The following is a 23,911-nucleotide window of genomic DNA, read 5'->3' on the forward strand; positions in this document are numbered from 1 at the left end:
ACATGTTGTTCATGTTGAATGGTTTTCAGTTCTCCGACGTATCTTCGGAGTGAATTTGTTTAAACCAGTTATTGGCTTTCCTCCTTCTTGCTTTTGCACTAAAACTGGTGAGCCAGTGATCCCACTGGGGGTGTATAGCCAGAAGGGGAGGGGCCTTACACTTTTTAGTGTAATGCTTTGTGTGGCCTCCGGAGGCAGTACTATACACCCCAATCGTCTGGGTCTCCCAATAGGAGCTAGAAGAAAAGGAATTTACGGTAAGTAACAAAATTCCCTTCTTTTTTAACGTACCAGAATCACTGACATACGCAGACCCATTATAATGAATGGGTCTGCTTACACATCAGTGATTTTTCACTGAACGTGTCTCCATGCGGCGTACACCCGTGTCCGTGATTGTCGCACGGACACATGTTCATTATTTTCTGGCATCACTGATGTCCCACGGACCACACAGTGGTATGATCCATGAAACACGTGCCAGAAAAAAACGTGCTTATTAAATAAAAATCATTTTCTTCAGCGCTCTATTGGGAGACCCAGACGATTGGGGTATAGCTACTGCCCTCCGGAGGCCACACAAAGCACTACACCAAAAGTGCAAGGCCCCTCCCCTTCTGGCTATATTCCCCCGTGGTATCACGGGTACTCCAGTTTTAGCTTTGTGTGCGAAGGAGGTCAGACATTCCATGCATAGCTCCACAGATTTTAGTCAGCAGCAGCTGCTGACTATGTCGGATGGAAGAAAAGAGGGCCCATATAGGGCCCCCAGCATGCTCCCTTCTCACCCCTGGATGGTGTTGTAAGGTTGAGGTACCTATTGCTGGTACAGGGCTGGAGCCTCACATGCTGTTTTCCTTCCACATCCCCTTGGGGGCTCTGTGGAAGTGGGATCCTGCCGGCCTCAAAGCTCTGACGCCGGGCTCCATCCACAGACCCATAGCACCTGGTGGATGCCGAGCAGGAGTACCATCAGGGACCGGGCCCTGCATCATACAGGTACTCTGTGTCCCCGGCAGGCACAGACGCACTCCGGGCTGGCTGGGCGTTGTAGTGCGCCGGGGACCGTACACTGAGCTGGTGTTCCTACAGTTATCTGGGGGACTTTGTGTTCTGGGAACGCAGCGCCGACCCTCACTGGACCGGCGGCGCTGCTGTGACTTGTGGTGCGCCGGGGATACGCCGACCGCGCTTTTACGGCGGGGGCGTTTATAACTCTAGTCCCCGGCTTTTGGGCCTAGGACGCCGGCAGCTCCGATCGTTCCCGCCCCCACCCTGTCAATCAGGGTAGGGGAGAGACGCTGTTTCACGGCAGCGACGAGGGCTGGAGCCTGATTTACATGCTCCAGCCCTCTCACTAGGCACAGAGGGAAGCAGGCTTCCCGCTCTTGGTCAGGAACGCCCAGGGCCCGCCCCCCTTCCTCTCTCAGGACGCCGGCAGCCATTACATGCATGTCTGGCTGGAGGAAGGACGCAAGGCTCTGGGAGACCTAGACTGAGGGGCTTTGGGAGACCACACACCCGCTCTTAAGCGGGCGGTAAGCGGCTTTTCAGCTGGCCCCTCTAGTGCCTTACTGTGTATTAGTGTACTGTGTCACTGGACATAGATATTTATTGATTTCTTGCACTGTGAGGTCGCTTCCTGGCTGTATACCCCAGATCGCTCTGAGGAGGCAGCAACATGTCATCCACAAGACGCAAGGCTGCCAAGGCTAGGGCTGTGTGCACTGCGTGTGCTGCATGTGGGGCTGCTCTACCAGCAGGCTCCAATGACCCCCATTGTGTGCAATGCTCAGATCCGGTGCTGCTTCGCCAGCCGGAGTCCGGAGAGGTAGTGACCCAGGCTGAGACGCTTGTAAGTCCTGCCCCGGTGTCAGGGACAGACTTTGCAGTTTTTGCGGATAATATGTCTGTGGCTATGGCAAAAATCCTGGAAACTTTGCAATCCATGCCTGGGGCTCAGTCTATGGACACGGCGAGGTCTATGTCCTCTAATCCTCCGCAGTTGGATTTAATCCAGACTGCAAGGGGGTCCCCGGCTTCTCAGGATGAGTATAATGACTCAGATGATTGCCCCAGCCACCCCAAGCGGGCTCGCTGGGAAAGACCCTCAACGTCATCACACTGCTCAGGGTCTCAGCGCAATCAGTCTCCATGTGATGTGTCTGAAGAGAGTGATCAGGAGTCTAATCCTGGAACCCCTCTCAATCTGGATACCCCGGATGGGGACGCCATGGTAAACGATCTTATCTCAGCCATCAATAGGCTGTTAGATATTTCTCCCCCAGCCCCTTCAGCAGAAGAGGCAGCGGCAGAGCAGGAGAAGTTTCGTTTCCTCTATCCCAAGCGTAAATTAAGTGCTCTGTTGGATCACTCTGACTTCAGAGAATCAATCCAGAAACACGACGCTCATCCAGAAAAGCGTTTCTCTAAACGTTCTAAGGATACACGTTATCCTTTCCCACCTGATGTGGTCAAGCGCTGGACCCAGTGTCCAAAGGTGGACCCCCCGATTTCCAAGCTTGCAGCTAGATCCATAGTTGCAGTGGAGGATGGCGCTTCACTTAAGGATGCCAATGACAGACAGATGGACCTTTGGTTAAAATCTGTCTATGAAGCTATCGGCGCGTCGTTTGCTCCAGCATTCGCAGCCGTATGGGCACTCCAAGCTATTTCAGCTGGTTTAGCAAAAGTGGATGCTATCATACATCCAGCGGTGCCGCAAGTGGCGCACCTTACCTCGCAGATGTCTGCGTTTGCCTCTTACGCTATCAATGCGGTCCTAGAATCTACCAGCCGCACCTCAATGGCGTCTGCCAATTCGGTAGTTTTGCGCAGGGCATTGTGGTTAAAGGACTGGAAAGCAGATGCTGGTTCCAAAAAATGTTTAACCAGCTTGCCTTTATCTAGAGATAGACTGTTTGGCGAGCCATTGGCTGACATCATTAAACAGTCCAAGGGTAAAGACTCCTCTTTACCCCAGCCCAGATCAAGCAAACCTCAGCAGAGAAAGTGGCAGCAGAAGTTTCAGTCCTTTCGAGGTTCGGGCAAAACACAATTCTCCTCGTCCAAAGGGACTCAGAGGACGCAAAGAAACTCAGATTCCTGGCGGGCTCACGCACGCCCCAAGAAAGCAAATGGAGGAACCGCTTCCAAAGCGGCTACCTCATGACTTCCAGCCCCCCCCCTCCGCATCTCCGGTCGGGGGCAGGCTCTCCCGCTTTTACGACACTTGGATGTCACAGGTCAAAGACCGGTGGGTGACAGACATTTTGTCTCGCGGGTACAGAATCGAGTTCAGTTCTCGTCCTCCAGCTCGGTTCTTCAGAACCTCCCCACATCCAGACCGTGTAGATGTCCTGCGGCAGGCGGTGGACTTCCTAAGAGCGGAAGGAGTAGTGGTTCCTGTACCGTCTCAGGAACAAGGGAGAGGGTTTTACTCCAATCTCTTTGTGGTGCCAAAAAAGGACGGCTCGTTCCGTCCTGTTCTGCACCTAAAACTGCTCAACAAACATGTGCACGCCAGACGGTTCCGGATGGAAACCCTCCGTTCTGTCATTGCCTCAATGTCTCAAGGAGACTTCCTTGCCTCAATAGACATCAAAGATGCTTATCTCCACGTGCCAATTGCTACAGAACATCAACGTTTTCTACGTTTTGTGATAGGAGACGACCATCTTCAGTTCGTAGCTCTGCCATTCGGTCTGGCGACAGCCCCCCGGGTCTTCACCAAGGTCATGGCGGCGGTGGTAGCAGTCTTGCACTCTCAGGGACACTCGGTGATCCCTTACCTAGACGATCTACTTGTCAAGGCACCCTCTCAAGAGGCATGCCAACTCAGTCTACATGCTACGCTGGAGACTCTCCAGACTTTTGGATGGATCATCAACTTTCCAAAGTCAAATCTGTCACCGACACAGTCACTAACGTATCTTGGCATGGAGTTCCATACTCGAGCAGCGAGAGTGAAGCTTCCGCTAAACAAGCAGCGGTCCTTACAGACAGGGGTGCAATCTCTCCTTCAGGGCCAGTCGCACCCCTTGCGGCGCCTCATGCACTTCCTAGGGAAGATGGTGGCAGCCATGGAAGCAGTTCCCTTTGCGCAGTTTCATCTGCGTCCACTTCAATGGGACATTCTCCGTCAATGGGACGGGAAGACAACTTCCCTAGACAGGAAAGTCTCTCTTTCCCAGACGGCCAAGGACTCTCTACAATGGTGGCTCCTTCCCACCTCATTGTCTCAGGGAAGATCCTTCCTGCCCCCATCCTGGGCAGTGGTCACGACAGATGCGAGTCTGTCGGGGTGGGGAGCAGTGTTTCTACACCACAGGGCTCAGGGGACGTGGACTCCGCAAGAGTCCACCCTTCAGATCAATGTTCTGGAAATCAGGGCAGTGTATCTTGCCCTACTAGCCTTTCAACAGTGGCTGGAAGGAAAGCAGATCCGAATCCAGTCGGACAACTCCACAGCGGTGGCATACATCAACCACCAAGGAGGGACGCGCAGCCGGCAAGCCTTTCAGGAAGTCCGGCGCATTCTGAATTGGGTGGAGGACACAGCATCCACCATCTCCGCGGTTCACATCCCAGGCGTAGAAAACTGGGAAGCAGACTTCCTCAGTCGCCAGGGTATGGACGCAGGGGAATGGTCCCTTCACCCGGACGTGTTTGAAGAAATCTGTCGCCGCTGGGGGGTGCCGGACGTCGACCTAATGGCGTCTCGGCACAACAACAAGGTCCCGGCATTCATGGCGCGGTCGCGCGATCAAAGAGCTCTGGCGGCAGACGCCTTGGTGCAAGATTGGTCGCAGTTCCGCCTCCCATATGTATTCCCGCCTCTGGCACTCTTGCCCAGAGTATTACGCAAGATCAGATCCGATTGCAGCCGCATCATACTCGTCGCCCCAGACTGGCCGAGGAGATCGTGGTATCCGGATCTGTGGCATCTCACGGTCGGCCGACCGTGGTCACTTCCAGACCGTCCAGACCTGCTGTCTCAAGGGCCGTTTTTCCATCAGAATTCTGCGGCCCTGAACCTGACTGTGTGGCCATTGAGTCCTGGATCCTATCGTCAACAGGCTTATCCCAGGGAGTGGTAGCCACAATGAGACAAGCTAGGAAGTCAACTTCTGCTAAGATCTACCACAGAACGTGGAAGATTTTCTTAACCTGGTGCTCTGCTCAGGGAGTGTCTCCCTGGCCATTTGCATTGCCCACTTTTCTGTCTTTCCTGCAATCAGGGTTGGAAAAGGGCTTGTCGCTCAGCTCCCTTAAAGGGCAAGTCTCGGCACTATCCGTGTTTTTTCAGAAGCGTCTAGCACGTCTTCCTAAGGTGCGCACGTTCCTGCAGGGGGTCTGTCATATTGTGCCCCCGTACAAGCGGCCGTTGGATCCATGGGATCTGAACAGAGTACTAGTTGCTCTCCAGAAGCCGCCTTTCGAGCCTCTCAAAGAAGTTTCTTTTTCTCGCCTGTCACAGAAAGTGGCGTTTCTTGTTGCGATCACATCGCTTCGGCGAGTGTCTGAGCTGGCAGCTCTGTCATCCAAGGCTCCCTTCTTGGTGTTCCACCAGGACAAAGTAGTGCTGCGCCCCATTCCGGAGTTTCTCCCTAAGGTCGTATCCTCGTTTCATCTTAATCAGGATATATCCTTGCCTTCCTTTTATCCTCATCCGGTTCACCGGTATGAAAAGGACTTGCGTTTGCTAGATCTGGTGAGAGCTCTCAGGATCTACATTTCCCGCACGGCGCCCATGCGCCGTTCCGATGCACTTTTTGTCCTTGTCGCCGGTCCGCGCAAGGGGTTGCAGGCTTCTAAAGCTACCTTGGCTCGATGGATCAAAGAACCAATTATAGAGGCCTACCGTTCTGCTGGGCTTCCGGTTCCTTCAGGGCTAAAAGCCCACTCAACCAGAGCCGTGGGTGCGTCCTGGGCATTACGGCACCAGGCTTCGGCTCAACAGGTGTGTCAGGCAGCTACCTGGTCGAGTCTGCACACTTTCACCAAGCATTATCAGGTGCATACCTATGCTTCGGCGGTTGCCAGCTTAGGTAGAAGAGTCCTGCAGGCGGCAGTGACATCCCCGTAGGGGAGGGCTGTTTTGCAGCTCTAACATGAGGTATTTCGTTACCCACCCAGGGACAGCTTTTGGACGTCCCAATCGTCTGGGTCTCCCAATAGAGCGCTGAAGAAGAAGGGAATTTTGTTACTTACCGTAAATTCCTTTTCTTCTAGCTCTTATTGGGAGACCCAGCACCCGCCCTGTTGTCCTTCGGGATTGTTTTTGCTGTTTGCGGGTACACATGTTGTTCATGTTGAACGGTTTTTCAGTTCTCCGATGTTAATCGGAGTTAATTTGTTTAAACCAGTTGTTGGCTTCCTCCTTCTTGCTTTGGCACTAAAACTGGAGTACCCGTGATACCACGGGGGGGTATAGCCAGAAGGGGAGGGGCCTTGCACTTTTGGTGTAGTGCTTTGTGTGGCCTCCGGAGGGCAGTAGCTATACCCCAATCGTCTGGGTCTCCCAATAAGAGCTAGAAGAAAAGGAATTTACGGTAAGTAACAAAATTCCCTTCTTTACTCACCCGGCTCCAGCGACGCTCTCTGCAGCCCGTGCAGCCTGCTGCTTCTGAACCGGCTCATTACTGTCGTGCATATTCATGAATGCATGACACAGCCGACCCGGAAGCAGCTGTTGTGGGGTCAGCGCCAGCCGGATGCTGCACCGCCGGAGCGATCAGCATCAAGGACAGCGGGAGCGTGCATAGGTGAGCTGATCTCTAAGTGCAATCACGGGCTACGGAGAACGGATCCCGGATTGCACTTAGACAACCCACGTGTGCCGTGATTCACGGCACACGAAGGGACATGGGCATGTTTTACACGTCAGTGAAAAACGTCAGTGAAAAACGTCAGTGTTTTTCACGGACGTGTGAAACAGGCCTTACTTACAATTGTCTGTTTCGTAGTCTGAGCTGCTGCAGCTGAATCGTACCCTATCAGCCAAGCCTGCTGTACTGGCTACTGCTGCATCGTACCATATCAGCCAAATCTGCTTCATCAGAGACTGTCAGTGTCCATACCCCTGGTGTCAGCTGTCACAGCACCGCATCTCCCTGAGTGGCAACTGGTATATACCTGCAGCGCAAATACACCCTCACCAAATACACCCTCATCAAACAGAGGCTGTGGTGACAAACTGGTGCGAGCCATAGTTATGTCCCTAAGGTATTCTGTGTGCTGTGGTTCAGTGGGTCCACTCCCTTCTTGCACCTGCAAGCTTTACATCGTGAAGCCCAGTTGTTAGGTCCTTCCACTACTCCAGAGTCCAAATTATTTGATCCTGTGTACCTGAGATTATGTCTGTGGCAGAACTTTCATGACTCCATTTTGAGTGGTCACCCAGGGGTCCCAGCTACCCTGAAAGCTATTGCTAAACTCTTTTGGTGGTCATCCATGCTTAATGATATTAAAGATTTTGTATCCGTTTGTGAAACTTGCGCACACACTAAAGGCTGTCATAGCCAGGAATTGGCTGCATTTTGTCCATGAATTTCATCACTGATTTGCTTTTGTCAATTTTCACAGAAATTCTTCTTTCCAGACCGAATCTTGACCTTCACTGTTAATGGCCATTTTTTAATTACATATCAAACCAAGGAAAGGGCAACTTGAAAACACTTTGCTATTTTCCTATAGCTTTCTCAACCTTTGTGGGCCTGCACCATTTTCAGAGTGCTAGGCAGCTGCTTAGAAGAACCCATGGCTGTTGTTTTTTGGCACAAGGTTAGAGGAGGCTGTGGTGTTATAAAGCTGTGAAATTTCCATCACCCGGTCTTTCCTAATGATGGTGAACAAGCCATAACCCTAACAGGGTAATTAAGGGCTGAAACTTTGATCAAAGTTATCTGAGCACACAAATATCCAAGGGTGGCCACACTTTTCTATCAGCCAATTTTCCTATAGTAATTTTTGAAATGTAAAAGATGAAAATAATTTTTTTTTGCTTAAAATACAAAGGACATGTGTCATCTGTAACTTTCTGCCTTTTTAGAGATTTCATATTCAACTTGCTTAACTGTTCACAATAACAGCAATGAGAGTCCTCAGTAGTTGATACCTTTTAATGGCTAACTGAGGACTCTCAGTTTTTTTTAACAATTTTTTTTTTTATCTCTACTGGCTAACACGGTACAAAGATATATTTTACCTGCAGAATAACAGCAGTTTTCACCAGGGGTGCACAAACTTTTGCATGCCACTGCACTGGCCATTCGCAGTCCAGTAATGTTTCTATAACAGAAGCTACATGCTGCTTTCCATTTGGAAACACAAAAACTTTTTGATGCAATTTCCATACAATTGTATGTCTTTTGATGGCTGTATATCATCATATGTGATTGGTTTGCGGTGTGCTAAATATATATAGATTTGGACCTGATTTCTCACCCTCATGGTTGTTTGGTTGGACCTTAGTGTTTAACCATTAGGACCCCTTTGTTGTGTTATGAATGTGTAAATTATTTGATATGATCTATTTCTTGCTATAAAAATATGTAATAAAAAAAGTTTTATATTTTTGCAAGTAACTAGTTTATGACTCATTCTTTGATAAATTGGACTATGATTCCCAGTTTTTCCTCTTGTTTAGTGTTATGCTGCTTTGGAGGTGGATGTGGCCCCCTTATTTCCTGAGCCCTTGTGCAGCTGCACCGGTAGCACTAGTAATTGGGGGCATTTTACTACCGTGTTGTTCCAAAAATAAGACCCTGTCTTATACTTTTTTTGCCCCCCAAAAAAGCACTAGGGCTTATTTTTGGAGGAGGTCTTATGTTTGGAGAAACATGGCTGGGGGTAAGTTTATCCCCCCAAAAAAGCAGACACCCTACTTTCCAGGAGACACATTCTTACCAGACCCGGATGATCTCTAATTTTTTTTAGCTGCACAGACACTCCATTATTGAACCGCGGCTAAGGCTTATTTTCGGGGGAAGGCTTATATTTAAGCCTTACTCCGAAAATGCTGAAAATCCCTGCTAGGGCTTATTTGTTGGGGGAGGGCTTATTTTTGGAAAAACACGGTATATGGAATCAATGTGGGGCCATTACACTGTTTACAGGATTATGATGGGGCCATTACACTGTTTACAGGATTATGATGGGGCCATTATACTGTATGTGAGGAATTATACAGTATGAAGGATTGTGTAGGGTCCATCATACTGTGCGTGTGGAGGAATTCACAGTGAGGGTATCATACTGTCTTTGGGGGCACTTATCTTTTTATACTTGGAGCCAGAAGAAGCTCTTAAGGTTAAACAGGACCCATGCTCACACAAGACTCCCAGCACAGAGTGAAGAACTACAGATCCCAGCACTCTGCAGAGAGACATATATCCCATGCTGGACGGCACCACAAATCACAGCCACACTAATGTCACACAGCACTGCGCCTGCGCCCCCAGTGCTGTCCACAGAGCAAATGCGGCACCACCTAGATGCAGAAACCGTGGTGTATGGTTAAATGACGGTTACTATGTAAACGTTTCTCTGTATTGTTTACTATGAAGTTTACATTGTTTTAATCGTCTCCTCATTTTTCCATTCAGATTCCTATAATAAAGAATCCTCTGCTGATCAGATCTCTGCGAAAACGAAGGACAGAGGCAAGATGACAGAGAGGATAATACACCTCACCCTGGAGATAATCTTCCATCTTACTGGAGAGGTGAGAGGCTCTGATGTCATCACATTACATCATTATCTATGGGAATAACAGAGGATATGACCGGGGAGGTGAGAGGTTCTAATGTCATCATGTTACATCATTATCTATAGGAATAACAGAACATATGACTGGGGAGGTGAGAGGCTCTGATGTCATCACATTACATTATTATCTATGGGAATAACAGAGGATATGACTGGGGAGGTGAGAGGCTCTGATGTCATCACTGTCACGACCAGGGGGGTAGGAAGCGGAATCTACAGCCCTCCTTTCCACCACCCTGCAGACAGAGCACGTGACGCGCTCTCTACCACCCCTCTTATAGTCAGGCCAGTTATGGAATTGCCTGACAATAAGCAAGGAGGCCGCTATTCTACTATGCCGATGAATGAAAGGTTCCCGGGGAGCGTAAGGTATATATTCCCCCGACCTCAGTGGACGGAATATATCTAAACCTCCCCAAATCTCACTGGTCGCCCCACAATGATCCTTGGCATAAACTCGCTGCCACCAATCGATTACAATAACTATTACGCCAAGCACACAGACGTGGAGTTCAGGATCAAGATAACAGAACAGCCCCAGATTAATTATATATTTTAATCGGCCTAAGCCACACTAGAAACTACTATATATACAATATGGAATTTACAGAATATACATATATAGGTCAGAGTACATTTACAGGCAAGGTATGGATCACAGCAGGCATACAGATCAAGCAGTTACCTTATGTGTCTGGCCACAGGGGGGCGCTGTTCGACCAGGGGTTCATGGACATCCTCACATGTGTTTCTTACACGTGACCCTCGAGCAAAGACAAGCCAAGAAGCCTACATTGTCTTTTATCAGGCTACAATCCATGCCCCCTCCCCTTTTGGTAACCACAGGAGTACTGCCCCCACCCCCTGTCTTGAGTCTAAAATAATATCCAAAAGGGAATATTATCCGCAACTCCGGACTGGGAGGTCCGATCGGGACGGTTCTGGTGTCATCAGATCCGTCTGGGTCCCCTCTGCATACTGAGTCCAAGCATGGCTCTTCTACCGGACTCCTACTCGCAGTTCTCTGTATCTCGCCGCCCCAGGGTGCGACAAAGAATTTGAGGGTATGCAGAGATGCGGCTCATAGTCCTGATTTTAACAATGTAGTGGGTGTATGGCTCCGACGCACGGTAATATCATAACTGTGTATGACATTACGGAGCCAGGAGTATGAACCCCTGCTGGGACAGAGCTTCCTAGATGTCTTTTGAAGCATCCATTGTTTTAGTGTGTCCCACCCACTCTCTTTGATGATTGGGCCTAACCCCCAGGGGGTCTTCCTCTGGCCTGCCAGGGTAATTGGATTCGACACCTTACCAGATGCTGAACATCTGAGAAGGATCTCTGTGTGTTAAGGGAGGGGGGTGACATCAGGGAGTGCTGACTGACAAGACTGAACATCATAATTTCTCATCATAATCTCAGGATTTCCCTCACAATCACATTACATTATTATCTATGGGAATAACAGAGGATATGACCGGGCAAGTGATGGACTCTGGAAATGTCTGTAGTGATATTATTAATGTCTCCACACTCAGGATTACACAGTAGTGAAGACCTCTAGTGATCGCTGTCAGGCCCCTGTGTCTGAAGGATGGGGAGGAACCCTGAGCCCAATCCCGGGGCCTCCACATCATCCCCGGATACATGAGGACATCAATGACCAGAAGATCCTGGAACTCGCCAACAAGATGCTTGAGCTGCTGACTGGAGAGGTGACACTGCTGGGAATGCTAGGACATTATACAGGACGGCACTGGAGGATTCTGAATGATGACGGTATCATTGTGTTGTCAGGTTCCTATAAGGTTTCAGGATGTCACCGTCTATTTCTCCATGGAGGAGTGGGAGTATCTAGAAGGACACAAGGACCAGCACAAGGAGGTGATGATGGAGGAGAACCAGCCCCACACATCACCAGGTAATAGGACTGAATACACCCAGCCTATAATTATCTGTATGTAATAATGATGTCAGTCCTGTCTGTGTCTCCTGCAGATCTTTCCAGTACGAGGACGACCCCAGAGAGATGTCCCGGTCCTCCTCCACAGGACCCTCAGGTAGATGGAGATCTCCCCTATGAGGTGTAGACGGCTGTGACCTCCTTGTGTTCAGTTTTTTTTTCTCTAGTCACCCTTCAGGACAGCAGCACAGCAGGAGTTAACTCTCTGACCAAATAGGGATAGGAAACAGAGTCCCTTCCCACCTCCCATTTCCAGTGTTGTTTCCTGTCCTTATGAGTGGATGAAGAGGTTACCTGCGATGCTCCGTGGCTGGTGACCAGAACACTGCTACAGAAAAATTCCACCTTATACCAGGTAGCGGAGGTCAGAGCTCACTCGCTTTCTCCTTCATCGCTGATCTGCAAAGGCAGCAGTACTATCAAATTCTGCAAGAAGGGCCCTGTGGTTCAAGTTCTGGAGCAGTGATGCTACATCAAAGATCTGGCTCTTCTCCATCCCCTTCCAGGGAGAGTACATCTCCAGTCTGGCTCTAAACGAGTTACTTGAAAGGGCAATCGAAAAAGTCACTACCAGAGCATAAACCGATAAAAAATATTTTCAGAGCCAGCCCTTTCAGTATAGAGGTAAAGGTAAAACAGGATGGTGGAGTTATGCGGGCGTCACACGGTACGATCTATCGTGCAATTGCAGAAGCGATCGTACCCACCCCCGTCGTTTGTGCATCACGGGCAATTAGTTGCCCATGGCGCACAGTCATGAAACCGCCGTTACGCGTACTTACCTGATGAGCGACCTCGCTGTGGGCGGCGAACATCCTCTTCCTGAAGGGGGAGGGACGTTCGGTGTCACAGCGACGTCACATAGCCGTTGGCGAATAGAAGCGGAGGGGCGGAGATGAGCGGGACGTAAATATCCCACACACCTCCTTCCTTCTGCATTGCCGGCGGTAGCTGCGGGACGCAGGTAAACTGTGTTCATCGTTCCCAGGGTGTCACACGGTGAGATGTGTGCTGCCCCGGGAACGATGAACAATCGGCGCCATGATAAATAAACAATTTTTTAAAACTGAGCGACGTGTACACACCTCGCGATTTGTGAGCGATTATGCGTCGCTCGGAGGTGTCACACGAAACGAAGTAGTGAACGATGCCGGATGTGCGTCACGAAACCCGTGACCCCGCGATGCATCGCAGGATAGATCGTCTTGTGTGACGCCCTGATTACCTAAAAGGATGAAAAGGCAGGAACATCTTTACCTCCCAGAGGTCGAACGATCGGAACTAGCATCAGGAGAAACAATGACACCAACATAGTTGGAGGCCGCATCTCAAAATTCCTTCCCAATGGCAAATTATTTCATCAAGCCAGTGGGTCCTAAATACTTAAATACTATCAGAGACGGTGTGGAGACACGGGGCTCAGTGGGTGCTCTCGTCCACTGAACCAGCCGCCTTTAGAAAGACAGCGTGGCTCAGGGCTCATCCCAACTGAACGCCGGCCTCCTTAACCGTGGGCGTAACACTCAGACATCACGGGGGGCGTGGCCAGCAGGCAGCATGAGCGGTCGCATCTGAGAACAGCTCCGCAGTCCAACGCTGATATATTCTGTTAATCCTACCGTAATTGGTGCCTAAATACACCTCCAGATTACCTGTGGTGCGGTGATCATTCTGATCGGTAATATGAGTAGAGGTCGCAGTGCTGCGGTGGCTGAGAAGCTGAAGAAATTTGCCCGAGACTCCCAGCAAGATGGCGCCGGCAAACAGGCAGAGCGGGAAGCCAGTGAGGCGGAGGAGGAGGAGAACATGGAGGCCGGATCCAAGGAATCGCAGGAGCTGACCTTGCAGCAAGTCACTACGCAATTACTTGCAGCGATCCAGGATTCAAAAGTGTCGCTGACGGGTAAAATTGAGGAGGTTAAGATCGATGTGGGTCTCCTCAGGCTGGATTTGCAAAATCTGAGAGAGCGGGTAAAGGAGACGGAGCAGCGGATCTCCACGCTGGAGGACGACGCAAGAGCGACGCCGGGCAGATTATCCTCTTTGGAAAGCGCGGCAAACAACTGGGCGCAGAGGGCTGATGATCTGGAAAATCGCCTGCGTCGCAACAACTTAAGAATCCTAGGGATGCCGGAGAGAGCAGAAGGGAGCGACCCATGTAAGTTCATGGAAACATGGCTCCGAAACTTTCCCTGATGCGACGCTGTCAGCGGCCTTCGCCATAGAAAGAGCCCACCGGGTGCCGGCCAGACCTCCTCCCCCAGGAGCGCAGCCCAGACCCCTCCTGGCCCGACTGTTGAGCAGCAGGGATAGAGATGCGACCCTTGGTGCGGCGAGACGCAAGGGCCCGAACTTACACAACAACGCTTCCATATTGATCTTCCCTGACTTCTCTGCGTCTCTTCAGAAAACAAGGGCATCCTTCATCCAAGTGAAAAAACGACTTAGAGAACACCAAATTGCTTACTCCATGATCTTCCCAGCCCGTCTCAGAGTGGTTCATCAAGAGCGCTCCCTTTTCTTTACTTCTCCTGCGGAGGTGGATGATTGGATCAACACACTGAAGAGGAAGCGCTGATGCGTTACAGTTATGGGCGATGCCTGGAGGGTCGTTGTTGTGCTGGCGTCGCGGTTTTGAGCCACTTATTTCTTCTTCTCCGGAGTGAGGTCGGTAATGCGATTCTAATTCCTGGGACGTCGTGTCTGAAATCGCTGTTGCGATCGCTTTATGATCATCTTATGCAGGTATTCGGCGTCCCTTGCTACTGAAGACGCGAAATATTTTTGTTTTCTTCTCCTCTTCTGTCATGTGAGTGGAACGGGGCTCGGGATCGCCGTTGCGTCCGCGCCCTGATCTCCTGGTTCCAGTTCGCTGAGAAGCGGATGAACTTATCAGGATGCGCTGGTGCGCTTGTGGCCCTCCGGAAGCTTGTGAGCTACTGGGTGCGATTATTATTGGCCTTCCATTGAGCCGGTTTCCAGGTCGGCCCCCCTTGGGTCTGGGTAGCTGGAGGTCGCGTCTTTGGATGTGACGTGGCCTGCGATCACTGTGATCATCGCTAAGTCCAGTTTGAGCTCCAGATCACTCGGTCGCAGGTGCGTCGCTGGCGGGACCGGACCGAGGTGAAATCAGGCGGGACTTGGGCCAGACCGCTGCTGCGGCACCAAGAACACTTTCAAGCGAACTCGTGTCATCCTGTATATTTTGATCTAACATGGGACTTTATTTTGGGTTCGCAACATTTGGCAACGCACTTAAGTTCATAATGCTGAATTTTGTTTTTAGAGCTGTATTAAGTTTCTAAGGTCATCATAACATCTTATAACCTAAGGTTACCTGCAAATTTTCCTCTCATTTCCTCCACACCTCCATTTCTTCTTTCCCCCTCCCCCCTTTTTGCTTAATTCCTCATCCTCCCTTATCCCACCCCCCTACCACCCCCTTGTTCTCTTACTCCCCTTCTACTCTAAGTCTCCCCCTTGCTCCTCTCTCCAGCTTCCCCCTTCACCCTTCCTCTCTCCCCCCCAGTTTCCTCCCATTTTTGCTCTCCGCTACCTCTTTTCCTCCTCACATCTCTCTATATTCTCCCTCACTCATCCTCTTTCTTCCTCTCTTATCTTTTTTTTTCTCTTCTCTCTCTCCTTCCCTTGCCCTCTTTCTTTTTCACATTTCTCTTTCTTCCCCCCCCTTTTTTTTTTTCTCTCCCTTATATCTATACCCATCTATTCTTGGTCCTTTTATTTATGCATGATTAAAGGCTATGTTGCAGGATAATTCAATTTATTGGACTGCAGGAGAAGCTTAAGTCCTTGTTCGAGGACACCCCCGTACCAAGTACACCATCTAGCCACGTTGGTTCACCCTAGTCGTTGCTAGGGAAAATCTCTCCTGGTCGCACTACTGGGTCAGTTCTTATCGGCTGTGTGAGTGCAGCCGATTGTTTGTATTTAAGGGTACGTTTACCCCCCAAGTTCTACTGTAGGTTAAGTTTTTGACATTTTCCATTCAATTTAGCAAGTGGTATCTTTCAATGGCTTTAAGTTTGATGACATGGAATGTTAGGGGACTGGGCACATCCAGGAAAAGGGCGGCAGTATTCGCACATATCAAAAGATCCAAAGCTCAGATTGTATGTTTACAAGAGACCCATTTATTGTTGGAGACCACTAGAGTGCTTCAGAAACCTTGGGTTCAATGGTCAGCTCATTCTGTTCATTCCTCATATTCTAGGGGAGTATCGGTACTAATCCACAAAGCACTGCGGTGGGACCCGGGTAAGATTATAAAGGATAATGATGGGAGGTATGTGTTTATCCAGGCTCATATCGATGGGGTAATGATAGTGATCCTAGCCATATACATCCCCCCTGCGATGGGAATCTCGATTCTGTGTGAGGCAGCTAAGTTTGCCTCACAATTCCCACAAGCCTTGGTGCTCTGCATGGGGGACTTTAATTTGATTAATAACACAGGACTGGATAGATTCAACACCCGACAGGTCCCGATCTCCCCTACGATACAAACTAGACTGAGTGCATTCCTACAGGAGGTGGGATGGTGCGACATGTGGCGGTTTTTTAACCCAGTACTGAGAGAATATACATGTTATACTCCCGGGAAAACTCTTTATCTCGAATTGATTACATCTGTGGAAACGAAAGAGTCTGTGCCCATATACAATCGGTATGTCACCTGCCCAGATCAGTATCAGATCACTCCCCGGTATTTGTAGGCATTAAATGGGAAGGATGTAAATCTCGTAAAGTGTCACGGAAGATTAACCCTTGGTGGCTTTCACTCTTTGGAACCAATGATAGGATTCCTGATCAGCTCAGGGCATACACTGAGACGAACTCCGTGGAAGAGAATCACTCGGCCTATTGGGATGCGCTTAAGGCATATTTGAGGGGATGCTGTCACTCCTCTATCTCCTATCTCAAGAAACAGGCGGCCAGAGAGGAGGAGGAATTGGCCACTCAAAATAGAGTGCTCGAACATAGATTCACCTCGGACCCTTCTGAGGAAAACGGATCTCAATGGCTACAGGCTGGGAGGAAATATCTCTTGTACTTGCAAGATAAGGCTAAGAGACATGTCTTCTTCACGAACCAGAGATATTTTGAGCAAGGGAACCAATCTAGTAGTTTACTAGCGTTCTTGGTGCACCAATCCAATAGTTCACCTGCGGTCCTTAAAATTAGAGACCCTAGCGGCGAATCAGTCACTTCCGTCAATGGTATTCTGGAGATGTTCTTGGACTTCTATAGGAACCTATATGAATCCAGGCTGACCGTGTCGAGGGAGGAGATCGCTGATTATTTACGAGATCTGGAGTTTCCTAGATTGACTTCGGCCCAGAGATCAGCCTTGGATGAGCCCATTAGTATGGAGGAGATGGTGGAGGCGATGGGAGCCCTCAATAGGGGTAGGGCGTCTGGGCCAGACGGACTCCCGATTGAAATATTTGACAAATATCAGGGGGAGCTGGCTCCGGCCCTCCTGGAGACGGTTGAGGCTTCGTTCCGCAGGGGACGGTTGCCTGACTCTTTTTATGAGGCGACCATCGTTCTACTATTGAAACCAGATAAGGACCCATTGGATTGTGGCTCGTACAGACCGATCTCTTTGTTGAACTCTGATTATAAAATTCTTACCAAAATACTAGCATCTAGACTCAACAAAGTGATCTCCTCCATAATACATGAGGATCAGTCTGGATTCATTCCGGGTAGGAGTACCTCGGATAACCTGAGGAGGGCGCAGGTAATCTTACAGATGGGCACCAAGTTAGAGGAGGATTGGGCTCTGGTCTCCCTGGATGCGGCCAAGGCCTTTGACTCTATAGAATGGCCATACCTGCTGGAGGTACTGCGGGCATTTGGTTTCGGCAACGAATTCATTAGATGGATTCAGATTATATATAAAGCTCCATCTGCTAACATTCAGGTGGGTGGCGGGGTGTCGGAAACTTTCCCTTTGGGGAGGGGAACCAGACAGGGATGTCCCCTATCCCCTCTCCTGTTCGCCCTTGCCATGGAACCGTTGGCGGTGCGCATTTGGGCGGACCCAATCTACCGGGGAGTGAAGCACTGTAAGGGAGATGAACGCTTGTCTCTGTATGCAGATGACTTGCTACTGTTTGCATCTGATCCGGATTCCTCCATTCCTAGAGCCGTGGAACTAATTGACCGATTCGGGGAGTTCTCGGGTCTGTCAATAAACTGGTCAAAGTCGTACCTTCTCTTTCTGTCTCGGGACGGAGAGGAAATGGCGAACACCCGCATATGTAGGGTTCCAGTAGTGGATCATTTTAAATACCTTGGGATTATACTGGCGGGAAGCCCTTCGGAGATGATAGCAAGAAATATTGTCCCCCTGTTATCACACCTCGGGGAGAAATTTAATAGATGGAGCCAACTCCCGCTCTCAGTGGCGGGAAGGATTAACCTCCTTAAAATGATAGTGCAACCAAAGTGTCTTTATATTACCCAGCATGTATTTGTACAGATTCCCCGCTCTTTCTTTCGGTCCCTGGAATCCCTAATGATCACCTTTGTCTGGGGCACATCCAGATCAAGGGTCCAATTGGCCAAATTACAGAGACCCAAGGACATGGGGGGTATGGCCCTTCCTGATCTTTATATATACTACCTGGCCGGACAATTGAAATATCTGGGTCAATGGACACTTCCTGGGGTAAGGGGTTCTCCGGATGGACTCTTGGCAGAGTTCACAGGTGTGGATCTCCTATGGCCACTATTGACAGATCACAAGAAGGCCCCTGGGGGCCGTGTCCTCCCGATACACAAACTAGGGGCCAGGATCTGGAAAGAGGCTAAAGCCATATTCGGATTTCATGATATACCAACTGAGACCCCCTTATGGGATAACCTGGACCTTCCACACTTTTGTGGGTTGCCGGGGTTTGGTGAATGGAGGAATCGCGGAATAGTCTCCCTGGGATCACTTGTCCGGGATGGTGAACTCCGCCCCTTTGCACAACTGCGTACGGAATTCGATTTGCCGGAATCTCATGGGTTTCAGTATCTTCAGATCAGGCACGCCTTTCGGGCTCAGTTCTCTGGTCGTGGGGTTAGATTCTCTTACTTTCCAGTCTTTGGAATTATTAGATCGCAGGGCCCTGGCGGTCTTGTTTCCAAACTATACTCCTCACTTATCCGGGCCAAAGTCATGAACAGTCCTCTTTCTGTCTGGGAGAGGTGGAGTGCCAGGATCCCTGAAATTGATGATGTAGTGTGGGACGACATTGTCGAATCACACACGTTGGTTTCTCCCGCAATTAATAATAGACTGATTCAGTTATATATAATACACCAGAGTTATATCACTCCCCAGAGACTGAAAAAGATGAAAAAGGCGAATAATTTGGTGGGGGTGGGTTGTCCGAGATGCGGGAGAGACGGTGCTGATTTCTGGCACATGATATGGGATTGCCGGGTCATTCTCTCCTATTGGAGTGAGGTTGTAACGACTCTTTCCACCATACTTCAAAAAGTGGTTGCTATGTGCCCAATCCTATGTCTATTTGGGGTGGTAGGGGTACACTCCTGGTCCCAAGATGAAAATCTATTAATAAAAAAGGTCCTGTTTTTGGCCCGGAAGGGCATTATACTAAATTGGATGAGCACTCATCCCCCAACTAGAGCCTCTTGGATTGCATTGGTAAATGCTATAATTCCGTTAGAACAATTTGTATATAAGACGAGAGGTTCTTTACATAAATTTGACAAAATATGGGGTAGATGGTTGGGATCGCCCTTGACCGGAGGATCACCCGGTTCCCTGACTGATAACCTACAGTCATTATTATCGCAGTAATAACCGATAATGCTCCAGTGAGGGGAAAGGAGAAACATGTGATCCATATCAGTGACATGACGAGGTCCCTGAAACCTGGGTTGCACATTCCTTGTTAACATGGGCTTTTTGCCCCAGGACGGATATGACTGGCGAGCTGACACCTTTGAAATGTTTACTGTACTAAGGCCATGCTGAAAGTAATAGACGTTGACTTGATTGTTGTTGCTTTATTACTCTGACTATTAACCAATTTACATATATTTTTTACTGTACAAATTGCTGATTTATCCTTCAATGTAATGATTTACTTAACCTTCAATAAAACGAGTTTAAAAAAAAACCAAAAAACACTCAGACATCACAGGGTGAGGGAACCACAATAATTAGACTTTATTGGATCCCCAAACAATTAACGGCACATAACACATAACCTGCAAAACACACAAATGTAGCAGGCAACAGAGTCTCACCCTTCCGCTGGCTCACCAGGGATTTAGAATGTCCATGCCTCAGAAGTCCCAGGGCTATTTACTCCAATCCAGCAGCACCCCGCTTTTGGCGGGCACCCACCGAGAAAGGAATAATGCCAGATTTAGGAAGCTGTGTGAGGTCTGCAAAGTCTGTAGCAGGTGACTGAACTGTCCCAACCGGAGTGTCTTCCTTAGGTAGTCCTGGTATGATGATATAATCCTGGCAGCCGGAGTCGAACTCCCTAGACTGTGGATATGGTCTCCAACCGGAACCGGAGTCCCTAGATTGAAGCCACAGGGTATCCTGATCCTCTAGTCAGCTCCTAAGAGCTTAGACTGGATCCATCAGCATCCATCAGCAACCTGGTGGCTTAAATAAGTCCTCTCATAGCCACAGGCCTCCCTCTGGGCACACTGCGTCCTCATCGATTGGTTGGACAAGATCGCCTCTCCCATTGAATGAATCTCAAGCTGCATGGACAATGTTCATCCAAATGATGTCTACAGAAAGACTGAGGGTATACATGTAGTCTGGAATGCACAGACTAGACAATGACTACTAAGGTAATTATATTAGCAATACACAACTACATTACAATGATTACTGGAAGAGTCTGGAGAAACAATACGTCTGGCTTTCAGTGGCCAACACAATTACATGTCAACAAGAGTCTTGTAAAAACAATGAGGGACTTATCCCCCGTCTATAAACAATCTATCATCCTGTCTGGCTGAATTTTAAGAGACTTTAACCCATGAGAGTCCATGTCGTCACATTCCTCCCCCTTCTTAATATTAGCCAGACATGATAGGCTTCCGATCATCCTTCTCCTCTTGACGGGATTGTCCTTTTTAATGGTGAGGTCAGCAACAGAGGCTCACATCTATACACCTCCCCCTGATTACCTTCCCCAGGTTGAGCAGCCATATTGCCGGCAAGCACTAAGGTGGGGTCCATGAGTTGGGCTTGCATACATTTCTTACTATCAGTCTTCCCCCAGTCAATAGCCACAGTGTGGTTAGGCTTACTCACGGTTCTTGGCTCAGAAGTGGATGCTGGAGACTGGGAATATAAATTATCCTTGGAAAAGATGTTAGAAAGATCCACATCAGGGTCCTGCTTGGCTTGGAAGTGGGTGATGGCTGCTTCAAACTGACTGGATAGTCCTTGTCCTAGGTCATTCTCCAAAATGACTGGTGTGAGCAGGTAATCGCCAAGCCCCACTTTCACTTCCCTCTGAGTGGTATCCGAAACAACAGGCTTGGTGGGGCCATCCATGAACCCCACTTCAACTTCCTCCTGTCTAGTCCCCGAAACAACAGGTGTGGGGAGGCTGTCCATAAACTCCATATGGACCTCTTCCTGGTCAGACCCCAAAGTAACTGGTGTGGGGACGGTGTCCATAAGCTCCACATCAGCCTTGCTCTGGTCAGTCTCCACAATGACATGTATAGGGAGACTGTTCACAAGTCCCACATCGATCGCTTCCTGGTTAGTTCCCAAAATACTAGGGGGTGGGGATGCTGTTCATAAGCTCCACATCAGCCTTGCTCTGGTCAGTCTCCACAATGACAGGTGTGGGGAGGCTGTTCACAGGTCTCACATCAACCTCTCCCTGGTCATTTCCCAAAATATCTGGTGTGGGGACGGTGTCCATAAGCTCCACATCAGCCTTGCTCTGGTCAGTCTCCATAATGACCGGTATGGGGAGGCTGTTCACAAGCCCTACATCGATCACTTCCTGGTTGGTCCTCAAAATACCAGGTGTGGGGAAGCTGTCCACAAGCTCCACCTCGACCTCTCCCTGGCCGGTCCTTAGGTCCAACTGCACACATGCCAGAGGGATGTCCGAGCGCTGGCCCTCAGCCAAGGAGATGAATAATTGGGAATCTGGTAAATGGTCTTCTGGAGAAACAATAACTGGGCTTACCAGAGTGATGGGAGATCCAATGTCTCGAAGTCCCTGAGCCTGTATATCACCGACCTTGACCGTGGGGATGGAGGTTGGCTGGTGTACGGTGTCTGGCCTGCCGTAGGGTGTGGACTGGATAAACCACTTCCTCAGCTATTGGTGTTTCTTGGGAGTAGCATTCCTCAGGTCTCGTTGGTTCATCTCGGTATATGTTGACTGGTTGGAGTGGCAGACGGGCTCCAAGCATGCGGCCTCTTTGTTTTGGTGCAGCTTCTGCTGGGTAGCGGGACTATCCTTCTCGAGCGGCTGGTGCTAGCAGTACGGCAGCTGGCACTCCATAAACATATTCCAGAACCCAAGCCCTCTCTTCTCTTGAAGATTTAGGCCCCAATACAGTCAACAACGCTGTGGCTTGGGCCATTTTGGACCAAGTTGATTCCCGATTGTCACTAGATCCATGATGTGGCACATAGATTAAATCCTCCGGGTCAATATCGGCGGGATCCTCATCGTCCCCTGCATCATTCTGGGCATCCCAACGGACTAATTTTTGAATCAAGTCCAACCGAGTTTCAGCGTTCCAGTAGATAATCTTTCGCCTCTGGCACAGATCCTGTAGCATCCATTTACTGCAGCGGTCGTAACTCCTCTCTTGTCCTTATCCCATGGCTGAGCTGGTGGGGTTGGACATGGCAGCGTCCGAAACCTGAATGCCTCCCCTATGATCTGCTGGGTATGCTTATGTGCCTCCCTGGTTGTTGAGCCCTGGACGATGTCCACGAACACCATTCCGCTGCAGCTCCCCTGGGTAAACCAGGCTGAGTAGTATCCCACCGCTGCTACCAATTGTGGAAACACGGGGCTCAGTGGGTGCTCTTGTCCACTGACCAGCCGCCTTTAGAAAGACAGCGTGGCTCAGGGCTCATCCCAACTGAATGCCGGCCTCCTTAACTGTGGGCGTAACACTACTCAGACAACACAGGGTGAGGGAACCACAATAATTAGACTTTATTGGATCCCCAAACAATTAACAACACATAACCAGCAAAACACACCAATGTAACAGGCAACAGAGTCTCACCCTTCCGCTGGCTCACCAGGGATTAGAATGTCCTTGCCTCAGAGCTTCCAGGGCCGCTTACTCCAATCCAGCAGCACCCCGCTTTCGGCGGGCACCCACCGAGAAAGGAATAGCGCCAGATTTAGGAAGCTGTGTGAGGTCTGCAAAGTCTGTAGCCAGGTGACCGGATTGTCCCAACCTGAGTGTCCTCCTTAGGTAGTCCTGGTATGATGATATAATCCTGGCAGCCAGAGTCGAAATCCCTAGACTGTGGATATGGTCTCCAAAGGGAACCGGAGTCCCTAGATTGAAGCCACAGGGTATCCTGATCCTCTAGTCAGCTCCTAAGAGCTTAGACTGGATCCATCAGCATTCATCAACAACCTGGTGGCTTAAAGAAGTCCTCTCTTATAGCCACAGACCTCCCCCTGGGCATACTGCGTCCTCATCGATTGGTTGGACAAGATCGCCTCTCCCATTGGATGAATCTCAAGCTGCATGGACAATGTTCATCCAAATGATGTCTACAGAAAGACTGATTGTATACATGTAGTCTGGAATGCACAGACTAGACAATGACTACTAAGGTAATTACATTAGCAATGCACAACTACATTACAATGATTACTAGAAGAGTCTGGAGAAACAATACGTCTGGCTTTCAGTGGCCAACACAATTACATGAGTCAACAAGAATCTTGTAAAAACAATGAGGGACTTATCCCCGTCTATAAACAATCTATCATCCTGTCTGGCTGAATTTTAAGAAACTTTAACCCATGAGAGTCCATGTCGTCACAGACGGGTTGAATATCGAGCTCTCCTATTTTCCACGACATCTAAGAATCACCTGTACTTCCTCTAAGGGTTGGCAGGACCCTCTCATGTAAGGTCTTCGAGAGCTCCAGA

The 23,911-nt window shown here is 49.4% G+C and overlaps 2 protein-coding genes across 2 annotated transcripts in view; both read left to right on the forward strand.

The window, feature by feature from the left end:
* LOC142258673 (uncharacterized) overlaps window positions 1–23,911 on the forward strand; it is a 333,416-nt gene that overhangs the window by 78,162 nt on the left and 231,343 nt on the right. The gene's annotated exons all lie outside the window — the stretch shown is intronic.
* LOC142258671 (uncharacterized) overlaps window positions 1–23,911 on the forward strand; it is an 81,497-nt gene that overhangs the window by 47,250 nt on the left and 10,336 nt on the right. The window contains exons 7-10 of the mRNA XM_075331293.1: window positions 9,609–9,727; window positions 11,313–11,489; window positions 11,572–11,695; window positions 11,773–11,834. Of these exons, the coding sequence (XP_075187408.1) occupies window positions 9,609–9,727; window positions 11,313–11,489; window positions 11,572–11,695; window positions 11,773–11,834 (482 nt within the window). The remainder of the gene's footprint in view (window positions 1–9,608; window positions 9,728–11,312; window positions 11,490–11,571; window positions 11,696–11,772; window positions 11,835–23,911) is intronic.

This window comes from Anomaloglossus baeobatrachus, assembly GCF_048569485.1.
Source record: "Anomaloglossus baeobatrachus isolate aAnoBae1 chromosome 1 unlocalized genomic scaffold, aAnoBae1.hap1 SUPER_1_unloc_4, whole genome shotgun sequence".
In the NCBI taxonomy this organism is placed as follows: domain Eukaryota; kingdom Metazoa; phylum Chordata; class Amphibia; order Anura; family Aromobatidae; genus Anomaloglossus; species Anomaloglossus baeobatrachus.